The 13,420-nt window shown below is 37.0% G+C and overlaps 1 protein-coding gene across 1 annotated transcript in view; it reads right to left on the bottom strand.

Moving 5' to 3' along the window:
• Positions 1–13,420, bottom strand: part of LOC113945070 (lipoxygenase homology domain-containing protein 1-like) — a 128,592-nt gene that overhangs the window by 61,840 nt on the left and 53,332 nt on the right. Inside the window, exons 21-25 of the mRNA XM_027638913.1 lie at positions 8,334–8,488; positions 7,653–7,731; positions 4,457–4,538; positions 578–633; positions 392–424 (exon numbers count right to left, since the gene is read on the bottom strand). Coding sequence (XP_027494714.1) covers positions 392–424; positions 578–633; positions 4,457–4,538; positions 7,653–7,731; positions 8,334–8,488 — 405 coding nt within the window. The remainder of the gene's footprint in view (positions 1–391; positions 425–577; positions 634–4,456; positions 4,539–7,652; positions 7,732–8,333; positions 8,489–13,420) is intronic.

Here is a 13,420-nt window from a genome sequence, read left to right as displayed (position 1 = left end):
CTTCTACTGACATTTCACAACACATTTTTCAACTTGCTGATGTTTGCTAGGGGACCTGTCCCCAAGTATTAAATGGCAGTGACATTGGGGTAAACAAAACAACACTTGAATCTCTTCTCAGAGGAATTCCTTGTTGATTTCAGGTCAGAAGAGTAGAACTATGAAGAAAACGAGAAATGTTTATATTTTTTTCAATTGGTTATTGAGGTCTAGTCCTTTCTGTAGACTGTTGCCAGACAATTTGTCTTTTTGTGTCACAGCTGATATGCAGTATAAAACATATACAAATGAGGTCACTTGCTTACATATTTGTCACAATACTGATTTGTAGGTTAAATTCAAACAGCAAAAGCTATGATATAGAAAACACTGGCTAGAAAAAAACTCTTACCTTTGAGGAACGCCTTCATTGAACTGCCATCCTCTAAAATATGAACAGGAAAACTAATTGGAATGAGCTTTATTATCACTTTTCTTCTCAAGTTATGGTCTTATCTGGAAGGGTTCTTCTTAATAACTGGATATTAAGCCTATAACATAGTGTTATAACACACTTTTTCTTTAACAAAATACTTACCATTGGCAGTTAGCTCCCTTTCAGTTTTCCCATCATCTTGGCATTCGTCTAACCATCTTTCATTGCAAAAAGAAAAATAATAAGATTAATAAAAACTATTAGTATATTATATGTGAGCTGACCATTACCTTCTGTCTCCAACAGTATTTTTATACTTTGTTTATCAAGTTATGCCTTGAAACCTAGATCAAAGTTTGTTTTATACATTCATCACAGTTAGTCTCATTCATGTTAGAAGAATTTGGTTCAACCTGCTCCAGGCAGAGGAATTCTCATCATAGCTGTGTGAATACTGTAGTACTATGTGAAATACATTATATGAAATGCTAATTATTTACTGGTTCAGAGATTCAGCTGTATATTTGAAAGGGTATATAACCTGCAGTGATTAGTTATATTCATTGTACTGGCTGATATATAAAATGATATATAAAACCTGCCAGTCTGGAAGTTTCTAAATCTTTTGCAGATCTGCAGCAATTAACTGAACTTCTCTTTTTACTTTTCTTTTAAATTGATGAATTTTAGCAGCTTTCCTGCAATATCGTTTTACTGCAAACATACATCCATACTCCTTCAGTTGATCCTCCATGCATGAAGTCTGAACTCCACTGTATTTCAACTATTGTTGTAATAAATAGCTTGATTAACTTTTGGGACCTATCTCCTCATTCTGTCCTAAGAAAGAAAAGATCAGTAGTAGTTTCTAAAAATAGAAAGCAAACTTTGACACATTGGCAGCACACTTACACTGCAGGCAAACAATGACAAAATTCCTCTGGTTCTACGTGTAATCTTTTTCTAAGATCTTTACAATTTCCTCTTGAAAAGGCAGCCTAATGTTTTTATTAAGAATTCCACTCTTCAGAGAAGTCTCATAAGTTCTCCTTGAATTTAAAGAATCAATTTTCTCATTCATCTCTGCTTCCAATAACCATCTTTAATGCACCCCAAACCATTTTAAAAGCTTAATATCCAAAAAGAAAAGCTAAACCAATAACCTGATCATTCAAATGATAGTCCTACGAAGAGTAAATGGTTCTTAGCTAGTCATTTCCAGGAACTTTGCAAAAGGAAACCCTGTGGTGTTTTTTTGTAAACAGGTAGGATTCCTAGAAGAGGAGAGCTGTCTACTAAACCCCCGAAGATTTTCAAGACTTAAAGCACAGTTCCCAAAATAACATGAAAACTATTTTAGCTATGTAACCCAAACTTTTAAGTTCTGGAAACCACATACTACAGAATATAATTATCTGGGTCTAAATTACAATTCTTCAACTTATTTCTATTTTATTAAAAATACTCATGCATAAATAACACACACAAATCCTTACTTTCCTCTATTTAGCTTATTTTATGTGGGGGGGTTTTCTGCTACAGCTGTATTAGTCAACTCAAAGACAGCTAAAAGGTTGCAGTTGCCTCAGATAGTAAGAAAATTTGAAAGAATGGACTGTTTAGCAGTTGTTAGAATTGAGAGAGTCGAATGTTTTCTAATTTTGCAGATGATAGTAAAATTTTAGACCTACTAAAATAGAGCAAAATAGATTTATTCTGCTTTAAGAGGAAAAGTTAAAGGTCTTTCCAAAGATTTCCAGGATGTATATAGGGATTTCAGTGACAGAGAAAGTGACCAAAATCAGTGCAGCTAGATCTCAGAATAGAATCAGAGCATCGTTTAGGTTGGAAAAAATCTTTAAATCATCAAGTCCAAACATTAGCCGAGCACCACCATGTTCACCACTAAACCATGCCTCCAAGTGCCACATCAACACATCTTTTAAATACCTTCAGTGATGGTCTTCACCAATGCACTGGGCAACCTGTTTCAATGTTTAACAAGCCTTTTGGCTCTTTCTAAACAATCCCAGGCACAACTTGGGGCCATTTTCTCTCATCCTATCGCTCTTTACTCTCAGGAGAAGAGACCAACCCCCACCTCACCACAACCTCCTTTCAGGTAGTTGCAGAGAGAGATAAGGTTCCCACTGAGCCTCCTTTCCTCCAGACTAAACAACCCCAAGTACCCTCAACTTCTCCTCACAGAGCTTGTTTTCTAGACCCTCCAACAGCCTCATTGCACTTCTCTGACATGCTCCAGCTCCTCAATGTCGTTCTTGTAGTGAGGAGCCCAGAACTGGATACAGGGTATGAGATGCAACCTCACCAGTGCTGAGTACAGGGGGGATGATCACTTCCCCAGTCCTGCTGGCCATACTACTTCTGATACAAGCCAGAATACCATTGGCCTTCTTGGCTACATGGTCACACTGCTGGCTCATGTTCAGTCAACAGACAATCAGCACCCCAAGTCCTTTTCCACCAGGCAGCTTTCCAGCCACTCATCCCCAAGTCTGTAGCATTGCAGAGGGCTGTTGTGACCCAAGTGCATCTCCCTCAGTACCCTTCTATGAATCACATCCAGCCTCTCAGCCTTGTACATGGCTAAGTGCTGCAGCAGGTTGCTATTTCCCATTGGATTGCGGGGGATTCATTCTGTTCCCCCTACCTTTCTTCTAGCACAGGAGACTGGATACCAAGAGAACAACTGGTATTACTGTTAAAGGTAAAGAATGCATTAAGTGCCTCAGCCTTTCCCTCATCCTTTGTTACTGTTGACCCTCACATACAATAAAGGAGGGAGATTCTCTTTAACTTTCCTTTTGTTTCTGCTGTGTGGGGTTTTTTTGTGTTGGTTTTGTTGTTTTGGGGGGTTTTTTGTTTGTTCGTTTTGTTTGGGTTTTTTGTTTATTTTTCTTTTTTATTTGGTTTGGTTTGGTTTTTTACCTTGTACAGCAAGATTAATTTTTAGTTAGGTTTTGGCCCTTCTAATTTTCTCCCTGCATAACATCACAACAAGATTTCCTTCCTGAAGAATGTCCAGTCTTCCTGGTATGCCTCCCAGGGGATTCTGTGAACCAGTCTCCTAAACAGGCCCAAGTCTGCTCTCCAGAATATCAAGGTGGTAGTTCTGCTCTCCCTTACCTCTCTGAGGATCAAACCCTCTTATAATTTCACAATTTCTGTGTCCAAAATAGTCTCCAACCTTCACATCACTCACCAGTCCCTCTCTGTTCACAAACAGCAGATCCAGTGGACATCTTCCCTAGCTGGCTCCCTGAGCAGCTGTGTCAGAAGGTTCACTTCTATAAACTCCAGGAATCTCCTAGACTGCTTCCCCTCTGCTGTGTTGTATTTGCAGCAGACACAAGCCCCTCAGGAGAACAAGGGCCAGTGATTGTGAGTCTTTTCCCAGCTGCTTATAGTATGTCATCTACCTCTTCATCCTGGTTGGGTGGTCTATAACAGACTTCTACCACGACACCTGCCTTGGCCATGTCCCTGATTCTTGCCCATATACACTCTACCTTATCATCACCATCATCAAGTTCTAGACAATCAAAACACTTAGCATACAAGGCTACCCCATCACCTCTCCTTTCTTGCCTATCCCTGCTGAAGGATTTTTAACCATCCATTACAACACTTCAACTGTGTGAGTCATCCCACCATGTTTGCATGATAGCAGCTGTGTAATTTCAGATCTTTATATACAATACTTCTTAAAAGGCTGAGAACTAAAAGCTTAAGTAATTTCACATGGTCTCTGTATAATTTAGATTAAACAAAAAGATCAATGCACCTTTCCTCTTATGAAACATTTGTTTTGGGGCTTCTTTGCTTCAGGCTATGACTCCCTCCTATGTCAATATAGCAGATTTGTTTCTTGTCTTCGACTGCAAAATTTTGCATCCCTCGTATGTTGAAAAACTCTGGGACATTGCTCATACACCTACGTTGTGTGCACATATCCATTCTGCGATTTTTTGATTACGTTGCTGGCAGGTAACAAATTATTTTTCTCCATGAATGGCATACCTATTACAAGGAAATACAACCTCCTGAGCTTCCTCTCCTTCTTTATGTTTGATGACAATCTTATCCAGGAACCATCCATTGCCTGTGTTGAAATGACAAAAAGTTTATCATGTGAAATCATGCTTTTTTGTTTCTTTTTAATAAATTTTAAGAAAAAAAGCCCAGATTATATTTTTTTAGCAAAAACACAGATCATATTAACATATCTCAGCTAAATAGATAAGATATATCAACAGAATGAAACTTTATTATTTTGTATCTCTTGTAAGAGATGCAATTCTTCTCTACCTGTTTTAATTTTAAGTGGGGGGGATTTTTTCTCTTCAAGATAAATACATACATACATCTCTGAATTGTTCACACTGTTCACACCTCAGCCCATATCTTTCAATTCCTTGTAATCAGACACAAGGATGTTTGAACAAATCCATTTATTCCAATAATCAAGATTTGTGTGAATGCTGGAAATTTTGGTCCTCTGTGAGTGAACACCTTATTGCATATATAAAAATATTATATTAATTAACAAATCTTTAAAACTAATGCTGCCATGGAAATGGAGCAGGACTGCAGCCTTGGTGGGGCTTTGTATGTCTAGGTGCCAGAAACTGGCAAAACTGAGGATCCAAGGATCCAGGGACAGCACCCAGATAGACTGAGTGCCTAAGGCCAGTTACTGGAGGTCTTATACGCCCATATATATATACTGTATAAATTTTTTATATTTGACCTTCATGGACTGTTATTCTGATCAGCTGGAGAGGGTAACAGAAAAGGCCATTGTTACTATTTGTGTATGGGTTGAGTTCCTGTTTGTGTTGTCCTGCATGGCCGGCCATGTGCAGACACACATGTGTTTTATAAATGTATGTGTGTATATGTCTACTTGGAACACATACTCAGCCTTGCTACCAGTGCAGCCAGCAGGCATGGAGCTGTGCAGCCTCACTTCTGTCAGGCTACTGAATTCATCCTCTGCCTAACAGCAGTAATCACTGGCACATCCATGCTGATCTTTCAGATCACTTCCAGTAGCCATCTTTGTGACCAGTATAGTTCTCCTTGCGACACCCTTCTCAAATATCCTGTTCTCACTGCGCCTGCACAACTCACAACTTGTCATATTGCTTATGAGGTTTTGCGCGACTCACACCATTACCTATCAGCACATTTTAGAAAAACAACATGAGGGATGTTTTCGTCAGAAGAAACAATCATCCTATTTATTCTCATGCTCTGTGTCTCTGGCTGCCTCTGAGTCTGGAAGTCCCTAGAAGGCAGCAGTTTCTGTCACACAGGAAGAGCATGCCCAGGCAATGCATGGAACAAAATGGCATCTCCCTTTAGGATTTCAGGCCCAGGGCACATTAGGACACTTTGCAAGCTGCTTCTGTCACCCTCTTACACCTCACTACTCTTTCATTGGAAAAAGCCTATTGGGCTGGTCAAGATTAACTAGCGATCAGACAGGTCAATTTGAAAAAGGTCAAAAAAGATGAAAGGTACTGCCTGTGTAAATATACAGGTATATATGGAAGGTTTCTATGGAAGAAGAGCTTCTTTCAGCAGGTAAGACAAATCACCTAGTGACTCACACCAGACCAAGGCCCAAACCCTGCTTCTAGGACAAAATTCCTTTACTTTCCTCATTCACAGTGTCTGTGGGAGAAGATCTGTACCCTGAGGTCTAGGAACTCTGAAGAAAACATATGTTACAGGATCCTTTCAAGACAATCTCTATATCAAGACTAAGGACCTTCCTGTCCTGTCACTCAAGCAAGTGATAGGATTAGAAAAAGGGGTAGTCCCCTCTCTAAAGGTACTCTCTTTCCTCTCTCTCAACCCTCAAGTGATTGAGTCTCTTGATGGTCTCTCTCCTGAGTCACCATCTTTTTCCAGCTCTCAACTCCCCAGTAATCTCAGGCCAGGCTTATGAGGGGCTAGTTTTGGATGCAGTTCAAAAGAGGTCTGTGAGATCTGTCTGTGATAAATACAATGAACAACCACCTGAATTACCAAGGCATAAATTTTGTTACAGGAAGAATTCAATCCATTGTCCAGTTTAGGCAGTCCTCCAAACCCACAGATTTGAACTCGGGTGTCAAAGAACAGCTTAAGATAGCTGAATTGAGTTACAGATTTACAATTCTTATCCTGTGATAAGGCTGAACTGCCTATTAACAGAGAAGTGAGGGAAAAGAGCATGGTACGGGGTTCTGGGGAATAGAGGGAAGGTGGGTTCCACCACACTGTTTTCTGTGTTATGTCTTGGGCTACCAGGATGTGAAACTCTCATGTATACAATTGCGCATTTTGCTGAAGGCAGAAAATTCTAGAGAACTAGAATACCCCATCCTAAGGCTGCACTATTAAGGCTATTTCTGTAGTAGTCACAGTTCTACTCAGAGCCTTAGGCAGTACAGTCAGCAAGATGGGTGTTGCTTAAGGCCATTTCAGAACAGAATAGGGTAAAAGGTATTTTCTAATCTGTTATCAGTGTGGCCCCAAACTGCTTTAAAAATCCTTCTCTTCACTTAGCTTATTCCTAGATATGAATCTGTAAACATATTTTTAGTATTTACATCTTCAGTGCTTTTAAATGATAGTTTTCTCTTCATTTACATCATGCACACTTCAAGGGCCTGTACTGAAAATTCATCTCATCACCAAATTCTCTCTTTTTTCTGAAAAACCTACAAGCCAAATGTAATGTCACTCACTGGAACAGCTCCACATTGACTCACACAGATTAAGTAAATAATCAAATCATCTACTGTTGCCCAAAGCAGCAAGGACATTATGTTAGAGCTACTCAAATTTTGTCTGGTAGAAAAGCAGCTGCTGAATATCTTTAATTCCATTCTGGCCAGTTTTCACTCTTTGTCTAATGAAGGATTGTCTTACAGTGTGAGACACACTTTTGAAAGTTTTATATATGCAAATAATTAATGCTTTCTTATAAATAATCTTGAAAACAAAGAGTGGAATGGCAGCATTTGAGATTAAACTCATGTCCATTCTTCTGTCCATTACTATTGTTTTTCATCGTCCCATCACGGTGATCAGCCTGCAGGAAAACTTTTTATCACTGCAAGACCTTCTGTCACATTTTATATGAAGGATGCAATATAAACAAAGTGCATTGGGTTTAAAAAGGGCTTGAAAACAGATTGGTCTCTAGGAAGTTAAATCCTACCTGGACCAGCTCCATCATGGCTAATCAGAACTTTCTCCAAGTCTCCCAGTGAGACAGCCTTTATCCAGAAAATATCCATCTGTGGAACCATACAAGGAAAATGATAAAGGTCTTGAACACAGCTATTGCTTTGACTATAATGGTGTAGAATAGCTCTTTTCTCCTCTCTCTTTCTTTTTTTCTTCTTTTACAAAATGAATATAGTTGTTTTATACTGGTCCTGGCCAGACAGTGAGCATCCTTTAAATCTTTCTGAATTGAATAACACCTCAATTCCTTTGGCAAGACACAATGATCAGGTGCAAATAATTATTTAGTCATCTCTATATCATATTTTCTAGTGCTATCTGCCTCAGCAAGACTAGAAAACCTGGGATATGGATTTAGAACTTGATTCTAAAATTCATGGTGATCTGTTCAGGAGAATAAAAATTATTGTTACCATTTTATCCATACAAGCAATACAAATAACCAAGAATACTCAAATTCTACTATTTAATGCTTTCTGTAAATGGTTGACTGAGCAGACAAAAGTCATCCATATGATATAATTATGTAAGTAATTTTGAATAAAGAAAATGGTAAATGCTTGAATAAATCTTAAAAATAAAATATATTTACACTTGTTTGCTAGCCATAATTTACTCTTATTGACCAGAAGTAGCATTGTTTTTACTTCACCTCTCCACGTTGAAATTTTACATTATTATTCTTAGATCTGTGGAGCTTCCTTTTGCCAGCATCTCCTCTTGTCCCAATGAGGTTGATATAAACGTTGGAATCTGTTTCAGCACCAAGTTCAGCACCTGTGTATACACGGACCTCATACACCAACACTAGAAGAAGAAAAAATTTGAGATTATCCTTGTAGTTTTCATGATTCTAAAGTTTTCTCATCAAAATTTAGCCTGAAGATGCACAGATTTTCAAGTTTACAAGTAGCAACGGCTATCTATGAATTTTTCACTTTTAGCTTCAAATCCTTTCATTCTCTTCACAAAAATATGAAAACACCAAGCTTCAGAAACCACAGGATGCTGAGCAATGCTATGCATTGCTTGGCAAAGCAACTCATCAAGTAAGTGTTCCCTTGTACTCCATTTCCTTCTCTCACTCGTCATTGATTATTCGTGATTTCAGGACCTAATTCACAAAGTCTTTCTTTCCAAGTTATCTGGAGACCACCTAACTGTGCCTAGTTGTCATCTCAAACAATAGCTAATTTTCACTGGTACCAAGGCATTTTCAACTTCCAGATTTGTGCAAAACAATTATCTGGGTTGTTAACCTTCATTTCATCTCTTAAAAGAAGAATAACAATCACAAATCCTAGCGATTTTAGATTTTCACCTCGTATACAAAGGTTGGCAAGCAGATGAACAGGCTCCCTCACCTATGAAAAATGAACAGTCATCTTGCTTTTGAAGATTTCAACATTTGCCACTAGCGAATGATAACACTTTCAAAACCAGCTCTCAGCTAAAATATATTTACAACTTTTTAACGCCTCTCCTTCTAATCTTAGTCTAGTGTTACACACAAAAAATATATGTGTCTTCAAAGAATTCTGGAGTAGGATTCAGAATTACTGTATTAACATGTTTTCTACCACACTAATATTATCTTTATAATTATCCAGATATGAAAATTTATTTTAAAAAATTATTTGTACTGATCATATACTATTATATTTTATCACAGTTTTTCTTATTGTGACTTTGAAAAAAAACTCAATCCTGTTTGCATCTTAATGGTAATTTTTCCATGCAGTGTTTCTATTCTAATCACAGCTGGCCATTTCTGCTGCTATGTAGTAGATCACAGAGGAGATTACTGTTTCATTAGTGTATAATTTTAATAGTTCTTGGGAGTGAAGAAAGGTAATTGAAGCCCTAACAAACACAATTAAACACTACATTTAAGGAGGAACTAAGATGAAAACAGATATTAAAACAAAATGCTTGAAACTGGACAATATTATTCAAAAACTAATTAAAATACTATTACTCTTAAACCACCAAATAGCTAGTAGAATTGCCATAAATTTCTTATTCACTGGATCCCAAGACAGCTTATAAAACTCAGACATCACATCATCCACCATTACTCAAGAACAGCTATTTCTGATTCCCAGTGGAGAAGCTAAAAGAGTAGTAAAATAATACTGCAAATACTTTAGGGAAAAAAAATACCCCCACATCTATTAAAAGATAGATTTTGATGGATAGACTGTATACTTAAGCAAATTAAGGTATTTCTTGTAATCTGTATTAAATCATCCTGAAGTGGCAAACACAGTGTCTTAAATTCTTTATCACTGTTGCAACTGTGACCCAAAATATCAGTGGTGTTCCTGGATCGGTTTTGTTGCTTTCTGTAGCTTCAAGCACTCATTGCAGCTCTCACATCCATACCTTAGTCTACCAACACCAACCATGACATACAGTTGAACCCAATAACACACACACACGTCAATTAAAAAATTTGAGAGAACATAATAAAAATTAGTTTCAAGGTTTTCAACATTAAAAAATCATGATAAAACAAATAGTATATATGAATGGCAATTAACAAACATAAATCGACCTGATAAGTAGCATAACTGAGCTATATATCCAAATTGCATTTTGTATCGTAACTCCTAGTATAATCATTACTGGCCAAAGGGCAGAGTGTAAGGGGTGGCAGCAAACTACGACAGGAAATGTGCAACGAAGCAAAGAACCACACTGATCATGAAGGGGCAAAATCTTTGGGAGTTTGGAAGGGGAGAGGTCACATTTCCAAAAAAAAAAAAATGCTAACAATTATATTAATCTGCAAACAGCCCTTTTAATAACAGGGCTGTACTACCCATGGAGCAAGATTCTGCAGATAGTAAAAGCAGGGCCATATTCATATGAAGTCACCTCCACACTTTTACACACTCACATTCTTAGTTTTGAAAATGCAAAACATCTGTAGGAGCAAAGGAAAGAGTATAGACTGTTTATGTTATGACTGTTTATGTTTATGGTATTTGTATTACTTAGACCTACAAAATCTTTGTCATGATCAAAAATAAAATTTTTAAGAAGCCCTTTAAAAATAAATGTTTACAAAACCAAAATACCAACAAATTCTTTCATTTCTGGAGGGAAGATACACAAGAACAGAACAAGAGGTAATTATAACACAACATGAAGATATTAACAGATAAATAAATTACAGTTCATTTTATAGCACTGTGCATCTCTGTGGTAACTAGAGAGATGATAATGATCTAATCAAATACAGCTTTCCATTTCTACAAGCCTAAATAAATCAGTCTGAAGTATAAAATATGCACATGCTGAATTTTAAAAAACTGGAAAATATTTTTCATAGCTCCTTGTGTCTATACATCTCTCACCATCTGTAAAACCTTAAGTCTGACATTTATTTAGTCTACACAATCTACATTGTTTATATATGAAGCTTCTTAACAAAAAAGACCAGTTTGCACTTTAAATTTTTCTACAAATCAATAATACATGCTACTATATTAGAATAATAAAAGGAATGTTTATATCCCTTAACTGGAGCATATGCTGCAAAGCGTTTCACAGGAATCTCACAGAAATTTAAGCAAGGAATATAGTCTCCAAAACACACTGCACATGCCTACGTACCACTAGGGTGAAATGCTTGTACATTCATATAAACATTCATTACATAGGCTGTGGAGGTTAAGCCTTTTCTGTACAAATGAAAACCTAGGCACAGACCAGACTGAGAGGATGAAATTTTTTCAAATTTGTCAAGCAGTTCCTCTAGATTGCAGAACAGCTACAAAAGGTCCTGGGGTTAATGGTTCCTGAGCTACAGATTGCTTAAACATAAGAACAAGAAAGATGGTGCCATTCTGTAACAGATAAGACAAGGTACATCAATCGTTTGATGAGCACAGGGGACAATACAACCAAATCTGGATAACAAACCTACCTACAGAATGTACTGCTGAGACAGAAAGCCTCACTATATGTGAATTTTTTCTGTTTGTACCTTTCTGTATATTGCTCACAAAACACAGTTTTTTGTGTAGAGAGTAAAATTAAAAGATCCTAGAAAATGTGTTCAGACTCTGTGACTCTGGTTTAATTTCTTTTGAGTAACTGACCTACTCCAAGCCCCCTGCTGCAGGTACATCTGAAATGGAGACCTACTTCACTGCAGGAAGAAAAACCCATCCAAAAACTCTGAGAATTAGAACTCTATGGCCCATCCCCTATTCTGTAGTAGTAATTTCATTTTACTATATGCTGAGTCAGTGAAACTACACCAACCGAAAACTGGGGTGACAAAAAAGAGAGGTAGGCCCATAGACAAAAAACAAAAAAGGAAAGAGAAAGTTGAAAATTATATCATAAAACCAAGCACTCAACAAAAGTCAGGAAACAGTGTTTCAGCATTATGAGGGACCCGTTATACTCACATCACATCTACACATCTGTCCAATCTGGAGCACATCAAAGTAACAGAAGAAACATCTTGGAAAACACAGTAACTTTGATAAAGGATATAAGAGGATTAATTAATACAGAATAGTAGGGGAAAATCTCAGTTAGCACTCAGTAAAAAAGAAAATGACCTTTCAGAAAATAAGTGACTGAAATCTTCAAATTGCCAACAGGGTAACTTTAGATAAGCACTATAATCAAACAGAAAACTCTACCACATGAATGCATGGACGAAAGCTGAAAAAAGGGAAATAAATTTTTTTCAGGCAGAAGTGGGGAGCTTCTAAAAGGCAGACATTAAAGCAATATGATAACTGTGTTAAAAATAACAGAATAAAATATATTAAAAATACAATAGGAGTCACTGAGCAGTCAAGTGTAGAAGTACCAAATTTCTACTTGCTCAGTCTATAAAAATGCTACTGCTGCTATCTCTTGAGATACTATCATGAGTTTTCAGGTGTTTTTTAAATCCCAACTCCAGATTCTGGTATCTACTGATAACGTAAGAACATGAACTACCTTGGACAAAGAGGAGAGAGAAAGGAAGTTTCCTTGGTTATGAAGAAAAGTAATCTAAGGGCATATTAAAGGCAACATAATGAGAGTTAGAGAACCTTTTTTTCCAGACTTCTTATTCTGGGCACCTGAATCAGGGTTTCCAATATAAAAAGGTGATATATTCCTGGTCATTCACTGATGGTAAGAAAGAGTTTGGTCCCAGTTTACAGGCACAGTATATAACTATCAATTCCTTCTGAAGAAGTAATGTACAGAATTCAATGACTTATGACATTTTCTTTTGAAAAATATAAACTGTAAGCAAACATCACGGGTTGCTTTGCATTAAAGACTGACTTAATATTTTGATATGTTTTGGAAGAAGAAAACAAACATAATAAAGAACAATTTGTTTTTGAGAATGTGAAAATGAAAGTTTTCATTGCAGAAATACTGGTCTTTTTCTGATGACTTAGTATAAACTCCTGTCCCTTTTTCAGCTCTTTTCAAAGTAATTCTACTAAAAGAGAAGTCATTATTTTAGAATTCTGGCTAAGAGCAGATGAATTCAAGATAAATATATTTATCATTTATTACTCAAAGTATATTAGATAAGCATCCTCCATGTTACAACTATCTGTGCCTAGTGACGTGGGTGTGCCTGCAACCACACCTTAGTTTGAATCGAGGAACTGAATCCCTTCTTTTCTTCTTTCTGGTGTGCAGTATGGAGTGGTTTTAGAGCAAAAAATCAGATTGTTTTTGGATGAAACTAAACCAGATTATACA

This window comes from Corapipo altera, unplaced genomic scaffold (genome assembly GCF_003945725.1).
Source record: "Corapipo altera isolate COAL_440 unplaced genomic scaffold, ASM394572v1 49, whole genome shotgun sequence".
In the NCBI taxonomy this organism is placed as follows: Eukaryota; Metazoa; Chordata; class Aves; order Passeriformes; family Pipridae; genus Corapipo; species Corapipo altera.
The sequence above is the reverse complement of the archived record's forward strand: the minus strand, read 5'-3'. Positions and strand labels throughout refer to the sequence as shown.